This window comes from Panthera onca, chromosome D1 (genome assembly GCF_046562875.1).
Source record: "Panthera onca isolate mPanOnc1 chromosome D1, mPanOnc1 haplotype 2, whole genome shotgun sequence".
NCBI lineage: Eukaryota > Metazoa > Chordata > Mammalia > Carnivora > Felidae > Panthera > Panthera onca.
The window spans coordinates 8575743-8590768 of record NC_138348.1 but is presented as its reverse complement, the minus strand read 5'-3'; the positions used below and the strand labels follow the sequence as shown (position 1 = coordinate 8590768).

Below are 15026 nucleotides of genomic sequence, written 5' to 3'. Positions count from 1 at the left end.
ATGACTCTCTTTAATGTTGTTCTTGGCTTTCTTTCCCTTTATTTTTTGTCTATTATAGGTTTTCTTATCTTTATTTTCATGAGGTTCATATATAGCATCTCAAGTATACAGTAGTCTATATTAAGTTGATGATTACTTAAGTTTGAACACAGTCTAAAAGAACTTCCTCTTTATCCCCTTTTCCACATTTTATGTATATATTGTCATATTTTACATCCTTATTTTGTGAGTTCCCGAAACTAATTCTTTACATGTAATTGATTTTACTAGTTTTGTCTTTTAACCTTCATACCAGCTTTCTAAGTGATTGCTCTACTACCTCTCCTGTAAATTTGCTTTTATTTATGAAAATGTTTTCCTTTTAGAATTTTCTCACTTCTAATTATGGTCTTTTCTTTGCCACTTAAAGAAGTCTCGTTAGCATTTCTCATAGGGCCAGTTTAGCGGTGATGAACTTTTTAAACTTTTGTTTGTCTGGGAAACTCTTGATCTCTCCTTCAATTGTGAATGATAATCTTGCGGGGTAGAGTATTCTTGGTTGTAGGGTTTTTGTTTTTTTTTTCCCTCTCAGCACTTTGAATATGTCACTCCCTTCTGGCATGCAAAGTTGCTGCTGAAAAATCAGCTGATAGTCTTATGGAGTTTCCCTGGCTTCTAACTAGTGGCTTCTCTCTTGCTGCTTTTTAAAATTCTCTCTTTATCTTTAATCTTTGGCATTTTAATTGTCATGTGTTGTGAAGTGGAACTCCTTGGGTTCATCTTTTTTGGGGGCTCTCTGTGCTTCCTAAATTTAGGTGTGTTTTTCTCTGCCCGGGATAGGCAATTTTTCATCTATTGTTTCTCCAAATAAGTTTTCTACCCCTTTCTCTTTCTCTCTTCTTCTAGGATCTCTATAATGTGAATGTTTGTTCCCTTGATGTTATCTAAGAGCTCCCATAACCTATCCTCATCTTTTAAAATGCTTTTTTATTTTTGCTCTTCAGCTTGAGTGTTTTCCATTACCCTGTCTTCCAGATCACTGATATGTTCTTCTGCATCCTCTATACTGCTGTTGATTCCCTCTAGTGTCTTTTTCCATTTCAGTTATTGTATTTTTTTTTCTCTGATTGGTTCTTTCTTATATTTTCTGTCTCCTCGTTGAAGGTCTTAGTGAGTTCATCCGCTCTTCTTTTCAGTCTGATGAGCGTTCTTATGACCATTACTTTGAACTCATCAGATAGATTGCTTATGTCCTTTCCTTTAGTTCTTTGTCTGAGGTTTTGTCTTGGCCTTTCATTTGGAGCATGTTTCCCTGTCTTCTAACTTTGCTTGACTTTTTGTGTTTGTTTTTATGAATTAGCTGGAACAGCCATTTCTCTGAAACTTGAAAGAATCATCTTGTGTGTGGTCAGCCCCTGGGTAGACTCTGTGTACCTCGTGCCTTTTGCTGGATGGCTGGCTGGAGCTGTGGCTGGGGATCCTGGGGCACTCCGTGCTAGGGCTGTCCTGGTGGGATGCCTGGAGCTGAAGTGGGCATGGGCCAAGGTGGTCCCACCTTGGTCCTTGGAAGGACAGCTGAAATTGAAGTGAGTGCAAGCTAGGGTATGCTGGGGAACTCTGTACAGGGGACACCGCAGCAGGTGGTTGGAGCTGAGGTGGGTGCCGTCCGGGGAGGGTCCAAGGGTACTCCGCACAGGAAGCACCCTTGAAAGTCATCTGGAGCCAAAGTGGTGCAGGCCTGGAGTGTTCCAAGGTGCTTTACACCTGGGTCATGTAGGAGAGACAGCCAGAGCTGTAGTGAGCATTGGCCAGGGGTGTCCTGGTGTGCAGCACACTGGGGCCACCTTGGTGGGATCACTGGAGCTGGTATGGGCTAGGGGCCCAAGGCTCACTGAGGCAGTAGGCTGGCTTAGGCGCCTGGACCCTGTTCCCATCTATGCTGTCAAGGTGGAGGGGAAATGTAAACCCTGGCGTTCACCAGCACCTCTGACCTGGAGAGTGTTCTAACAGCAACTAGGGCTTAATCTTTTATTTTTAATAAACATAATCTTAATCTTTTATACTTTATTTTAGGTGCTCTTTTCAACTTTGGCCTTTTTTTTCCCCCTGAGCCCTAGGGCAGACAAGTCTGTTCATAGTCCTTCAGCACTGTCCCTCCTCGCTCCAGTTTGCAGTGTGACCGAGATGGGGGTTCCCTTAGCTACCGTGTCTCCATCTGTCTTGCCATTCTCCGTGTGGTCTTCCTGTCATTTGTTGTGCAGAAGCTGTTCAGTCAACCCTCAGTTCTTCTTCAGGATCAATTTCTCTAAAAATAGGTATAGATTAGTGTGCCCTGTGGAGGAAAGTGAGTTCAGGGTCTTCCTATGTTGCCACCTTGGACTGGAACTCAGGATTGTTTTCTTCCTTCTCCCCCTCCCCTCCTCCTTCTTCTTTTAAAAACATTTATTTGAGGGCTACCTGGGTGGCTCGGTCGGTTAAGCAACCGACTTCAGCTGGGGTCATGATCTTGCGGCTGGTGGGTTCACGCCCCACATCAGACTCTCTGCTGTCAGTGCAGAGCCTGCTTCGGATCCTCTGTCCCTCTCTCTCTCTCTGCCTCCCACTCTCTCTCTCAAAGATAAACAAACAAACAAATACATACATACATACATACATACACAAACATTAAAATTTTTTTAAAAATTTGACATTTCATCATGCAAAGGATTTGATGCAATTTACAACATTCACATATGTGAATCATTTGTGAGGGAAATAGAAATCAAAATTTAAAAAAACATTAAGATTGTAGAAAGAATAACACTAACACATAGACAAAAAAATATGTATATTCTCTAATATGTTCTGAATCTGTCCAACCATTTCTCAACTCCATTTTTACTACTGCACTCCAAATCCTTCTTCCCTCTGGCTAGCTTCTCTCCCACCTCCATTGTTGCCCCATTCTCATCCATTGTTTAGAAAGAAGCCAGAGGATCCTTCAGAAATGTAAGCCTGATCCTGTTAACCACCTCGCTCCTGCTTAACGGCCTCTACAGACTCCCTCTTGCATTTAGGATTAAAGTCATGTCCTTAAATATGGCCCACTAAGCTTTTTGTGGTCTGGTGCTGACAACCTCCCGTGGCCGTTGTTGATTTTGAGCTGCCCAGTATCCATTTGTACTTCCAAACTGCAACCTGGTTTTCTTTTAGGGAATCATCTCTTTCCCGTTGGACACCGTCTGGTGAAACCGTCAGTCAGGTGCCATGTTTTTTTTCTAGGCATGGGGCAAGAATTTTTTTTTTTTTTTTGCAAGCATGTCTTAAGGGCAAGGCCAATTGATGGTCCAAGAATGTGAACGTTGGTGAAAGTTGACATCCAAGGGGCAAGCACCCAGACCTGGCCATTCTTACTACAAGACTCTTCCTGGACTTCCTGCTCCCTAGCACTTTGTAGATTCCCAAATCCTACCTATTTGGAAGCCTTTCCATCAATTCAGGATTGTTTTCTCTATTTCTGTAAGGAATGCCATTAAGATTTTGATAGGGATTGTATTAAATCTGTAGGTTACTTTGGGTACGATGGGTGTTTTTTTTTCAGTTTATTTATTTATTTTGAGAGAGAAACAGTGTGAATGGGAGACGGACAGAGAGACAGGGAGACAGAGAATCATAGGCAGGTGCCATACTGCCAGCACAGAGCCCAACACAGGGCTTGAACTCATGAAACTGCGAGATCATGACCTGAGCCATAACCAAGAGTCAGATGCTTACCTGACTGACCCAGCCAAGCACCCCTGGGTGTTTTAATAATATGAACTTTTTCAATCCATGAACATGGGATGTATTCCCTTTTTTCCTATGTCTGCTTTAATTTCTTTCTTCAGTGCTTATGATTTTCAGTATACAAGTCTTTTGTTCCCTGGCTAAGTTTATTCCTAAGGACTTTGTTTTTTTTAATGTTTTATTTATTTTTGAGAGAGAGAGAGAGAGAGAGAGTGCACGAGTGGGGGAGGGACAGAGAGAGAGGGAGACACAGAATCCAAAGCAAACTCCAGACTCTGAGCTGTCAGCACAGAACCGGACGCGAGGCTTGAACTCACGAGTCATGAGATCATGACCTGAGCTGAAATCGAACACTTAACCTAGTGAGCCACCCAGGCACCCCAGGAATTTATTATTTTTGAAGCTATTGTAAACAGATGTTTTCTTAATTTCATTTTCAGATAGTTTGTTGCTGGTGTATAGAAATGCAACTGGTTTTTATGTTTTGACTTTGTATCTTGAAACTTTACTGAATTCATTTATTAGTTCTAACAGTATTTTGGAGGTGTCTTTAGGGTTTTCTACATATAAGACGATGTAATCCACCAGTGGAGATAATTACTTCTTCCCTTCTGATTTGGGCACCTCATGTTTCTTTTTCTTACCTAATTGCTCTGGCTAGGACCTCCCAACCCTATGTTGATTTAAAGCGGCATTCTTGTCTAGGAAAAGCTTTCAGTTTTTCACCATTGAGTATAATATGAGCTGTGGGCTTCTCATAGATGGCCTTTAAGGTAAGTTCCTTCAATACCTTGTTTCTTGAGAGTTTTTTTTTTTTTTTTTTTTTTTTTTTTTATCGTGGATGTGTGTTGAATTTTGTCAAATGCTTTTTTACATCTATTGGGGTGATCGTATGATTTTTTTTAATGTTTATTTATTTTTGAGAGAGAGAGAGAGGATCTGAAGCAGTCTCTGTGCTGACAGCAGAGAGACCGATGCAGAGCCCAAACCCACGATTTATAATATCATGACCTGAGCTGAAGTCAGATGCTTAACTAACCGAGCCACCATGGCGCCCCGAAATGATCATGTGATTTTTAACCTTCATTCTGCTAATGTGGTGTATCACATTTTTAAAATTTGCTTATGTTGAATTATCCTTGCGTCCCAGGAATAAATTCCACGGCTTCATGGTATGCAGTGTGCTGTTGAAGTTGGTTTACTAATATGTTGCTGATAATTTTTTTTACCTTTGTTCATCAGGGATATTGGCCTGTAGTTTTCTTTTCTTCTGGTGTCTTTGTCTGACTTTGGTATCAGAGTCATACTGCCCTCAAGAAACAAATTTGTTAGTGTTTCCTCTTATTCTATTTTTGGAAAAGTTTGAGAGGGATCGGTGTTAATAATTTACATGTTTGTTAGAATTCGCCTGTGAAGCTGTCTGGTGTTAGGCTTTTATTTCTAGGATACTTTTTATTAGTGTTTCAATCTCCTTATTAGTTATTCGCTTCTTCAGGTTTTCTATTCTTCTTGATTCCATTTTGGTAGCTTGTATACTTCCAGGAATTTATCCATTTCTTCTAGGTCATCCACTTTTTGGCATGTAATTTTTTATTATAGTCCCTTATGATCTTTTTTTAATTTCTGTGGCATCAGTTGTGATGTCTCCTCTTTCATTTCTGATTTTATTTGTTTGAGTCTTCTCTCTTTTTTTATGGTCAGTCTAGCTAAAAGTGTGTCAATTTTGTTCATCTTTTTTTAAAAGAATCAACTCTCTTATCGATATTTTTATTTTGTTTTTTCCCCCCCTAATTCGTGTTTGTGCATTTGAAGAAGGAGTCCCCTCCTCCAGTCTTTACAGTCTGGCTTTGGCAGGAAACATAAACCCTCCACCAGTCACCATGGGTGGGATTCTGGGGAGACTAGTGAGCAGGGTTCATCAGTGAGCCTGCTGTCTGGGTCCGTGGATGTGTGGACCATTTGCCAGAATCTGCAGGTGGGTCCACTGCTAGGTTCATGAATAGATAGGTAAGGTTATGGGCTTGATAAAGCCTCTTTGAAATAAAGCAAGGGTGGTATGTGAATACCGAAGAGGGAGACATAACCTGGATCACAGATGTGTAGGAACTTAATGCTACTCGAAGGTAGTTACATTTGAAATGGGTCTTACAGGTTAAGGAAGAACTAGCCAGGTTTAAACCAGGCAGGGATAGGGGCACCTGGGTGGCTCAGTCGGTTAAGCAGCCCACTTCGGCTCAGGTCATGATCTCTCACAGTCTGTGAGTTCAAAGCCCTGCATCAGGCTCTGTGCTGACTGCTCGGAGCCTGGAGCCTGCTTCGGATTCTGTGTCTCCCTCACTCTCTGCCCCTCCCTCCCTCTCTCTCAAAAATAAATAAATATTATTTAAAAATTTTGCAATTTAGAGGAGTCCAGACGACTGCAGAGGGGCCGAGCCAGTGGTGTGCTGGTAAATGTTTAGCACCTAACATTATAGGAGGAATAAAAAATCCATAGATCTCAAATTTGCGGTGATTGTCAACTTCTATAGTATGAACACCGCCACCATTGTCAGTCAAAGCCACGAGCATCATGGCAACTGCTTCACAAACTATCTAAAAATTTAACAAGGGGCTTTTGTGAATTTGTACCCACTGATTCCAGGACACCAATGGGCAAGACTTCAGACAGGAGGCTACTGCATGCTTTCCACCCCAGCGTGGTGTTATGATTGGCACAGTTTTTTTTATTTACTAGCAAAGGAAAATCAGAGAAACAGATGCGTTTAAAAACCAAAGATCCAGCCGTTTGAATAGAGGCTTCCTCTTCCTTGAATAAGATTTTTTTACCAGGTAGGAGTAGCTCCTTTAGTGCCCACAAATGACCTCGCATTGCCTCCCTCAATTCTTCTGGAAACATCTCTGCTTTCTCACTAAAAATGAATGGCCTTGGTGAAGTAACGTCAGTGTCTCCCAGACTTTTACTCTGATATCGGCTGTGATTTGAGGCCAGCCTTAAAGGTACAACAGGCCTCATCTGGCCCAAGTTTAAGGTGTCCTTGGAGCCCATTCCTAGAACGCCCCTGTGATAGTGGCCGGTGGTCCTGGGTTTCTGAGTGTTAGATGCAGGAAGGAGATGCTATCATGACTCTTCTCTTCCAAGAGGGTAAGTCCAGCATTTTGCTGCTTGAGCGAGCTCTGCAACTCGAAGACATTCTTGATCTGGTTGGTCTTCATTTGATGGGGAGGGGGGTGGGTATTTCTCCCAAGTCCCTTCTTCATGGAATTCTTCCAGTGGACTTCATGGTATTGCTCCATTTTTTTAAAGTTTATTTTGAGAGAGAGAGAGAGAGAGAGAGAGAGAGAGAGAATGAGCAAACGGGGAAGGGGCAGAGAGAGAGAGAATCCCAAGCAGGTTCCGAGCTGTCAGTGCAAAGCCTGATGCCAGGCTTGAACTCACGAACCCATGAGATCATGACCTGAGCCAAAATCAAGGTTCGGTCACTCAACCGACGGAGCCACCCAGGTGCCCCAGTATTGTTTCATGTGTAAAAGTGAGATGAGAATTAAGTTGATAGTATCTGAATATTTCAGAAACAATTAAGTATCCGAGGTGTGTTGGGTAGAATTGCATATGTATGTTTGCAACCTCACATATGGCTAGAAAATCCTCGCGAGGGGCGCCTGGGTGGCTCAGTCAGTTGAGCGTCTGACTTCAGCTCAGGTCAGGATCTCACGGTTTGTGGGTTTGAGCCCCGTGTTGGGCTCTGTGCTGACAGCGCAGAGCCTGGAGCCTGTTCCGGATTCTGTGTCTCCCTCTCCCTCTGTGCCCCTCCCCTGCTCACACTCTGTCTCTGTCTCAAAAATAAATAAACATTTAAAAAAATTTTTTTAAAGAAAAGAAAATCCTCATGAAAAGGGTGCTATTATCTTTCTTCACCTATTTCTTCTTGTTCTTCTTATGCTTCTCATTCTTCTCGTTCTCTTCCTCCTCCTCCTCCTTCATTTTCCTGATGACAGGGACATTGGGGTTTAGAAATATTTAATCACCTTGGGCACGGTATATACCCAGCATATTGCAGGACCATTAAATAACTCCAAATTATCACCAGCTCAGGTATAAATTATTCTACACCAAGACCCCACCCTGGTTTCATCCTCAAGTTTAATTCTAGGCATCTCATTCATGGAGACACAATATTCCAGGATTTCCCTCAAAAAGACTTAAAAAAATTTTTTTTCAATGTTTATTGATTTTTGAGAGACAAAGACAGAGTGTGAGTGGGGGAGGGTCAAAGAGAGGAGACACAGAATCTGAAGCAGGCTCCAGGCTCTGAGCTGTCAGCACAGAGCCTGACGTGGGGTTCGAAGCCACAAACCATGAGATCGTGACCTGAGCTGAGGTTGGAACTCAACAGACTGAGCCACCCAGGGGCCACTCAAAAAGACTTGAAGAACCAGAATAAAGATTCTCAGGAAATGTCATTGTTCCTGAGATAAACAGTTTCTCTGCAAGGACAGCCGGGAATCCAGCTCAGCTCCCAAGTCTTTCGTGCCCATTTAGCATAAATGGAGCTTTGGACCTTAATCCAAGTGACTTGCATTTGATTCCCTTTCTGGTCTGAATATCTAACATACTCATCCATTTTCATGCTCTGCAGCCCACTCAGATCTAGTGTTTAAAAAGTCCTTGTTGTGGGGCGCCTGGGTGGCTCCCTCGGTTAAGCAACTGACTTCAGCTCAGGTCCCTCGGTTAAGCAACTGACTTCAGCTCAGGTCACGGTCTCGCGGTCCGTGAGTTCGAGCCCCGCGTCGGGCTCTGTGCTGATGGCTCAGCGCCTGGAGCCTTCTTCCGATTCTGTGTCTCCCTCTCTCTCTGCCCCTCCCCCTCCTCGTGCTCTGTCTCTCTTGTGTCTCAAAAATAAATAAACGCTTAAAACAAAAATTTTTTTTAAAAGTCCTTGTTGCCACATAATTATCCTAAAGCTCCTTTCACGCCTTGATTCACCTTTCACATGCAAGGACATCTTTGGTGTCTCTATCTCCTACTAAATATAATAGCAAGTGGCCTAGCTTATCCTCCGTGAGGGGCCTCCTGGCGCCTACATTTTGTGACAACTGAACAGTTTCTTGTTGCCATCGTTCTTAAAGGTTTTGAGGTCCAGCATGCAAGAGGAGCTAGAGGCAGCACAGAAAAAAATTTCTCTGCGTGACATATTCCGCACGCCTACACTGCGCAGGAGGATCTGTTTGATGTCCTTCGTGAGGTGGGTTTCACGTTGTGCCTGAAGAATATTCAAATGGTGGAGACGTGAATCTATTCCTGTCCGAGGGTACAGCCCGTTGCGGGGACAGATTTTGAGATAAAACATGGGGATGCTATAAAGATAACTGCATTTTTAGGGGCACCTGCGTGGCCCAGTTGGTTAAGCCTCTGATTCTTGGTTTCGGCCGGGGGTCATGATCTCACAGTAGTGGGATCGAGCCCCATGTCGGGCTCTGCAATGACAATGTGGAGCCTGCTTGGGATTCTCCCTCCCTCTCTCTCTGCCCTTCCCCCTACTCTCTCTCTCTCTCTCTCTCTCAAATAAATAAACATTAAAAAAAAAAAGATAATTGCATCTTTTAGTTAAGGAAAGACTGACCCAGAATTAATTGTACAATGAGTTTTATTTATTACATCACCTGCAAGGCTCATCAGCTGGAAACTGAGGCTGTGAACTTCAATCACAGTAAAGACTTTGGCTGGATGTTTCTTCACTTGTTCTTTCCCACTTTAATTGAGCTAAAACTATAAACAGGAAAGTGCACAAATGTATACTGTTCGATGAATATTTACATATGCGTACACGCAACAAGCGCCCAAATGAGGATGTAGAAAAAGAAATCTAAAACCCTAGAAAGCCTCATTATGTATTCTTAATAACTGTACTCTCACCCACCAAAAAGGGGTAACAATTATGACCTCCATCATCATGCAGTATTTTATGACAGTTTTTAAATCATTACCATGTAGAATATTCTATAAAACAGACCGTGCCTTTTTACCACCAACCACTGGCTGCCTGTCTGACAATATTTACGATTGTCATTTGTAGAATAAGGTCTAAACTTCATGACGTCTATCTTTTTCTTTGGTTCCACAGATTTTCAGTCTACATGTCTTTTTATGGCCTGATTCTCCACATCCAGCACATTGGAAGCAATGTTTTCCTGTCCCAGGTTCTCTTCGGCCTAGTCAACATCCCATCCAGTTATATTGCGGTTTTGGCACTGAATCATATAGGCCGTCGAATATGCCAGATGATTTTCTTTTTCTTCCTTGGAATCTCCATTCTGATCACCACATTTCTGCCCAAAGGTGAGAAAAGAGCACAGGTTGAAGAAAGGAAATAGCTCAGGGACTCAGGGACTGTGCTCACACAAGGAAAGGGAGATGTTTCTAATGATCCCCTAAAACCAATCTGAGGATTTAGGACAATTCTACCATTAACGTGGTGGCTGGGAAAGAGTCAAAGGTCAGTACACGTTGGCTCAGACATATGGCTATCCTCATCACATGTGAGAAGTATCTGGTAATTGGTACCATTTCTTCCTAAAAGTTTCCCTAGGAGAGCAGTGGACCACTTGCCCTTTGGCTATGACCAATCACGCTTGTAATTCTAAATGATGGTATTGTGTCCATTATATATAATTGTGTCCCATATGAGGATACAATTTACCATCACTTCCTCTGCCTGGTTGCTTTCTGGTTACTACAGCTTCAATGACAATTTACTCCCTGATGTCTAGTCTTGTATGAGGTCACCATCACTGCCATCCGGGTGTTGGGAACTTTTTGACTTCAAGGAAATCAAAGTACCTTGTCTTCAGGTGGAGAAGTATACCATAGGAATAAGCAGTTAAGGAGTTAAAGCCTCTCTTAGAATCAGTTTCGCTAAATGAAATGATCATATGTAATGAATGGGGGAACCCAGGTGGTCCCACGCTTCAACCCCCAGCAAAGTTGTGCACTTTACAGGATCCCAGATGGACAGCTGTGCCCTGATCCTGGATGCCAGCAATGATACATGTTTGCTGCTGGACTACACAGCTTACTCCAATGTTATATAACGGTTTCATGAAATTTTTTAAAATTATCGAATACAAAACTGAACCCTGAAATTTTCTTCCAGAGGTCTCCAAAGTCCAACTATTTTTTCCCTAATACGGATCTTTATTCTTAAATCTTCAAATATTACTCTAGATCAGGATGCCTGGGTGGCTCAGTCGGTTAACTGTCCGACTTCGGCTCAGGTCACGATCTCACGGTTGGTGAGTTCGAGCCCCACGTCGGGCTCTGTGCTGACAGCTCAGAGCCTGGTGCCTGCTTCGGATTCTGTGTCACCCTCTCTCTCTTCCCCTCCCCTGCTTATGCTCTGTCTCTCACTCTCACAAATAAATACACATTAAAAAAGATTTTAACACATAGCACTCTAGATCGAGTTCCACTCCAGCTTATCCATACCATAAAACTCCTGTTCTTATTATTTTTTTTTAATGTTTATTTGTTTTTGAGAGAGAGACAGAAAGAGAGTGAGTGAGAGGGGGAGGGCAGCGGGAGAGGGAGACACAGAATCCAAAGGAGGTTCCAGGCTCTTGAGCTGTCTGTACAGAGCTTGACACGGGGCGCGAACCCACGAACCATGAGATCATGACCTGAGCCGAAGTCAGACGCTTAACCGACCGAGCCACCCAGGTGCCCCGAAACTCCTGTTCCTTTATTATTCTACTGCAGTACTAGCCCTATGTCAATATTGTGTACCCAGGGCTTAAACTTCTCAAGGATGTGGATAAGTTTCACATCCTTCAGTAATTATTCATATCACAGTCCTACTTTGTACATGCAAGGCAGAGGGAGACACTGGACAGAATTAATGAAAGCAAACTCACGTTCCCCTCTCCATCTTTGGCAAATCTCTGCCATGTAAGAGAGAGGTAATGAAAATAACTCAGGTTTTTTCATCTCTGTTGAAGTTGTAACATACAGATCGGTCACATTTCTCGGCTACTGGTCACTAGCCATTCTCTGCCCTGTGCGCTTTCCCTGCGATGCGTCTAACACATGCGAATATTCTAATTGTGTCTTTTTCATTTATCATTTGGTGGATGGTGGTTCCTTTGGCTCTAATTTTCTTCCCGAGTCTCACTGGTCTTCCTCTCCAGAAATGCAGACCCTGCGTCTTTCTTTGTCATCCCTGGGAGTCAGTGTTTCTGCGGCAGCTATTGTGAGTTCTTCTACCCATGGAAACGAACTAATCCCTACCATAATCAGGTACAAATCTCATGGAAGGTCCTGTAGGGGCAACACAGACCATTCCCAGCTAGTGAACATTTATAGCAGGAAGAAAACTGAGTCATTATCCAAAGCATCAGTTATAATAGCATTGGCAGTAACGAAAATTGCAGCCGGAAATTATTAAAATCTGTTTTGGCAAGGCACCGTGTTGAGTTTTCTAACGTATCCCCTCACCTAATCTATTGAACCACGAAAGCCACTGAACTACGGATAAGAGTAGCTTTTAAATAATGAAAATCTGTCCTAACGGCACTTGAAAAAAGTTGCCAGCAAATGACAGAGCATATTTGAAATGTAAGAGTATATTGTCAACCTTCATGTATCTAAGCACTGTTGTGGTATCTCCCATAATCAAAGCAAAATAATAAATCGCCAATTACATGTGTGGATTTATACCAAATTATTTTTGTATTGTTTGCACCCCAAGGGCAACTGTTACAGGAATCCTGGGGATTGCTGCTTATATTGGGGCAGCGCTGTCTCCCCTCTTGATGATCCTAACTGTGTATTCCCCCCACCTGCCCTGGATCACGTATGGAATCTTCTCCATCCTCGCTGGTCTTATTGTCTCACTCCTTCCTGAAACCAGGAATCAACCTCTGCCTGACTCCATCCAGGATGTGGAAAAGGAGTGAGTAAACCCCCTGGCTGTCCCTGAGGGGAGCTGTGTGCTCTAGGTCTGTAGTGAGGAAGGCAAGCCATCATTCAGGGTCACTGTCCCCAGGGAAAGATTTATGAACATTTCTTTTTTAAGTAAGCCAAATGCCCAATGTGGGACTTGAACTCATGACCCCAAGATCGAGAGTTGCCTGCTCATACTGACTGAGCCAGCCAGCTGCCCCTCCCAGGGAAAGATTTAGACCTGGACTGTTCCATGTGGCCAGTGCCTCTGGTTTAGCTATAGCCTCATCATTCCTGCCACTAACCTCAGACTCCCCCATGGCTCCCTAGATCAGTAGGTTTAGTGGTTGCAGGGGCCAACATTAGGTGACCTCGTGTGACATACACACGCCTGAAGGCATTTCACCAGCATGCACACATCCAAACACCAGACTCTCATCCCTCAGACCCTGGCAGCCCCCAGCCCGGGGAGTGCAGTCAGCTCCCCGGGGCTGCCGGTTCCTGTAGGCCTGAGGACTGTCCTGGCCACTGAAGAAATCTGAACGAGATCAGGGAGAGGACCTGAGCCCCTCCCACACATGACAATACATCTCAGAGAAGTCCTGTTATGTGGTCTGTGACATTCAGACCATCTGGGTCCACTAGGAATGAACCTGTTAAGAAAAGAAGGAAAGTAGTAAACCTAAGTATTTTTAAGTGATCAAGAATTGGAGAGGATTTTAAAACTTTGCATACTGCCCTTGCTTTTTCCAAATCCCTTTGGCGTCCGGATCCCCTGTCGTCCAAAAGTGAGAATCGAAACTACCAAAGCTGCCCTCCCAGATCCTGCCCCGGAAACTTGGTCTTCAGAAAATTTACTCAAACCCTTGGGGCAGGGGTCACGGATTTTATCAAAACTGGTGGGTCAAGAATCAGCTTGCTCTGGAGAATGCGGGACCTGTACGCTGACTTGAGGTCTTCTCACTTTTGTGCTTGTTTGTTGGTCTCATTGTGTTTTTACCAGGAGAAAAGCCTCAAGAAAAGTAAAGCAGGAAGATCCCTTCATGAAAGTGACACAGTTTTAAGGAATTCCAGGAAATAACTGCCACTCAAAGAGTAAGATAGAAGAAGGAAAATCAGGACCGTTCCCAGAAATTGGAAAAGTTTGTAAAATAAAATAAAAAGATAGAATGGAATAACAGATCCCATCTACGATTGCAGGACTAAGTAACTATGGATAAAATATCTACAATCAATCAAAATAAGAAGTTTGAGAAAAGTCGTAATACTTTTGAAAAAAGATTTTATTATCCAAGTCTAGTTGACATACAACATTATATTCATTTCAGGTACACCACATAGTGATACAATCCTGTATATTAAAAGTCATAATATTTTTAAAGGAATCATAGTAAAATATATGTAAAATTGTAAACCTCCAGCATGTTTCTGGATAGAAAGATGGGATAGTATTAAAGACACTGATTCTTGATTCCAAAACCAAAGACCCCACTAAAAAGGAGAACGACAGACCAAGATCCCCGATGAACATGGATGCAAAAATTCTCAACAAGATACTAGCCAGCCGGATCCAATAATACATTAAAAGAATTATTCACCACGATTAAGTGGGATTTATACCTGGGATGCAGGGCTGGTTCAATATCCACAAGTGAATCAATGTGATACATCACATCAATAAAAGAAAGGACAAGAACCACGTCGTCCTCTCAATAGATGCAGGGAAAGCATTTGACAAAATACAGCATCCTTTCTTGATGAAAACCCTCAAGAAAGTAGGGATAGAAGGATCATACCTCAAGATCATAAAAACCATATACGAGATCAGGCCCCACGTCAGGCTCTGCACTGACAGCTCAAAGTCTGGAGCCTATTTCGGATTCTGTGTCTCCCTCTCCCTCTACCCCTCCCCCACTCACACTCTGTCTCTCTCTCTCTCAAAAATAAAATAAAAACATTTAAAAAAGTTTTTTAAAGTAAATCTTTTTTTTTTTTTTTTTAACGTTTATTTATTTTTGAGACAGGGAGAGACAGAGCATGAACAGGGGAGGGTCAGAGAGAGGGAGACACAGAATCCAAAGCAGGCTCCAGGCTCTGAGCTGTCAGCACAGAGCCCGACGGGGGGCTAGAACTCACGGACCTCGAGATCATGACCCGAGCCGAAGTCGGCCGCTTAACTGAGCCACCCAGGCACCCCAAAATAAATCTTTTTAATGTTTTATTTATTTTTGAGAGAGAGAGAGAGAGAGAGCACAAGCGGGGGAGGGGCAGAGAGAGAGGGGGACAGGGGATCCAAAGCAGGCTCCGTGCTGACAGCAGCGAGCCCCATGTGGGGCTCGAACTCATG

The 15026-nt window shown here is 43.1% G+C and overlaps 1 protein-coding gene across 4 annotated transcripts in view; it reads left to right on the top strand.

Moving 5' to 3' along the window:
- The window catches only part of LOC132661900 (organic anion transporter 7-like), a 34337-nt gene extending 19840 nt beyond the window's left edge, over window positions 1-14497 (top strand). For 2 of the 4 annotated variants that reach the window (XM_060606979.3, XM_060606978.3), the window contains 5 exons: window positions 8872-8987; window positions 9867-10081; window positions 11926-12034; window positions 12486-12689; window positions 13683-14497. In XM_060606979.3, coding sequence (XP_060462962.1) covers window positions 8872-8987; window positions 9867-10081; window positions 11926-12034; window positions 12486-12689; window positions 13683-13743 — 705 coding nt within the window. In that variant the 3' untranslated portion in view covers window positions 13744-14497. Of the gene's footprint in view, window positions 1-8871; window positions 8988-9866; window positions 10082-11925; window positions 12035-12485; window positions 12690-13682 lie in introns of those variants that run through there. The other 2 variants (XM_060606980.3, XM_060606982.3) reach the window with 2 other exon arrangements.
- Window positions 14498-15026: the final 529 nt, after the last annotated feature.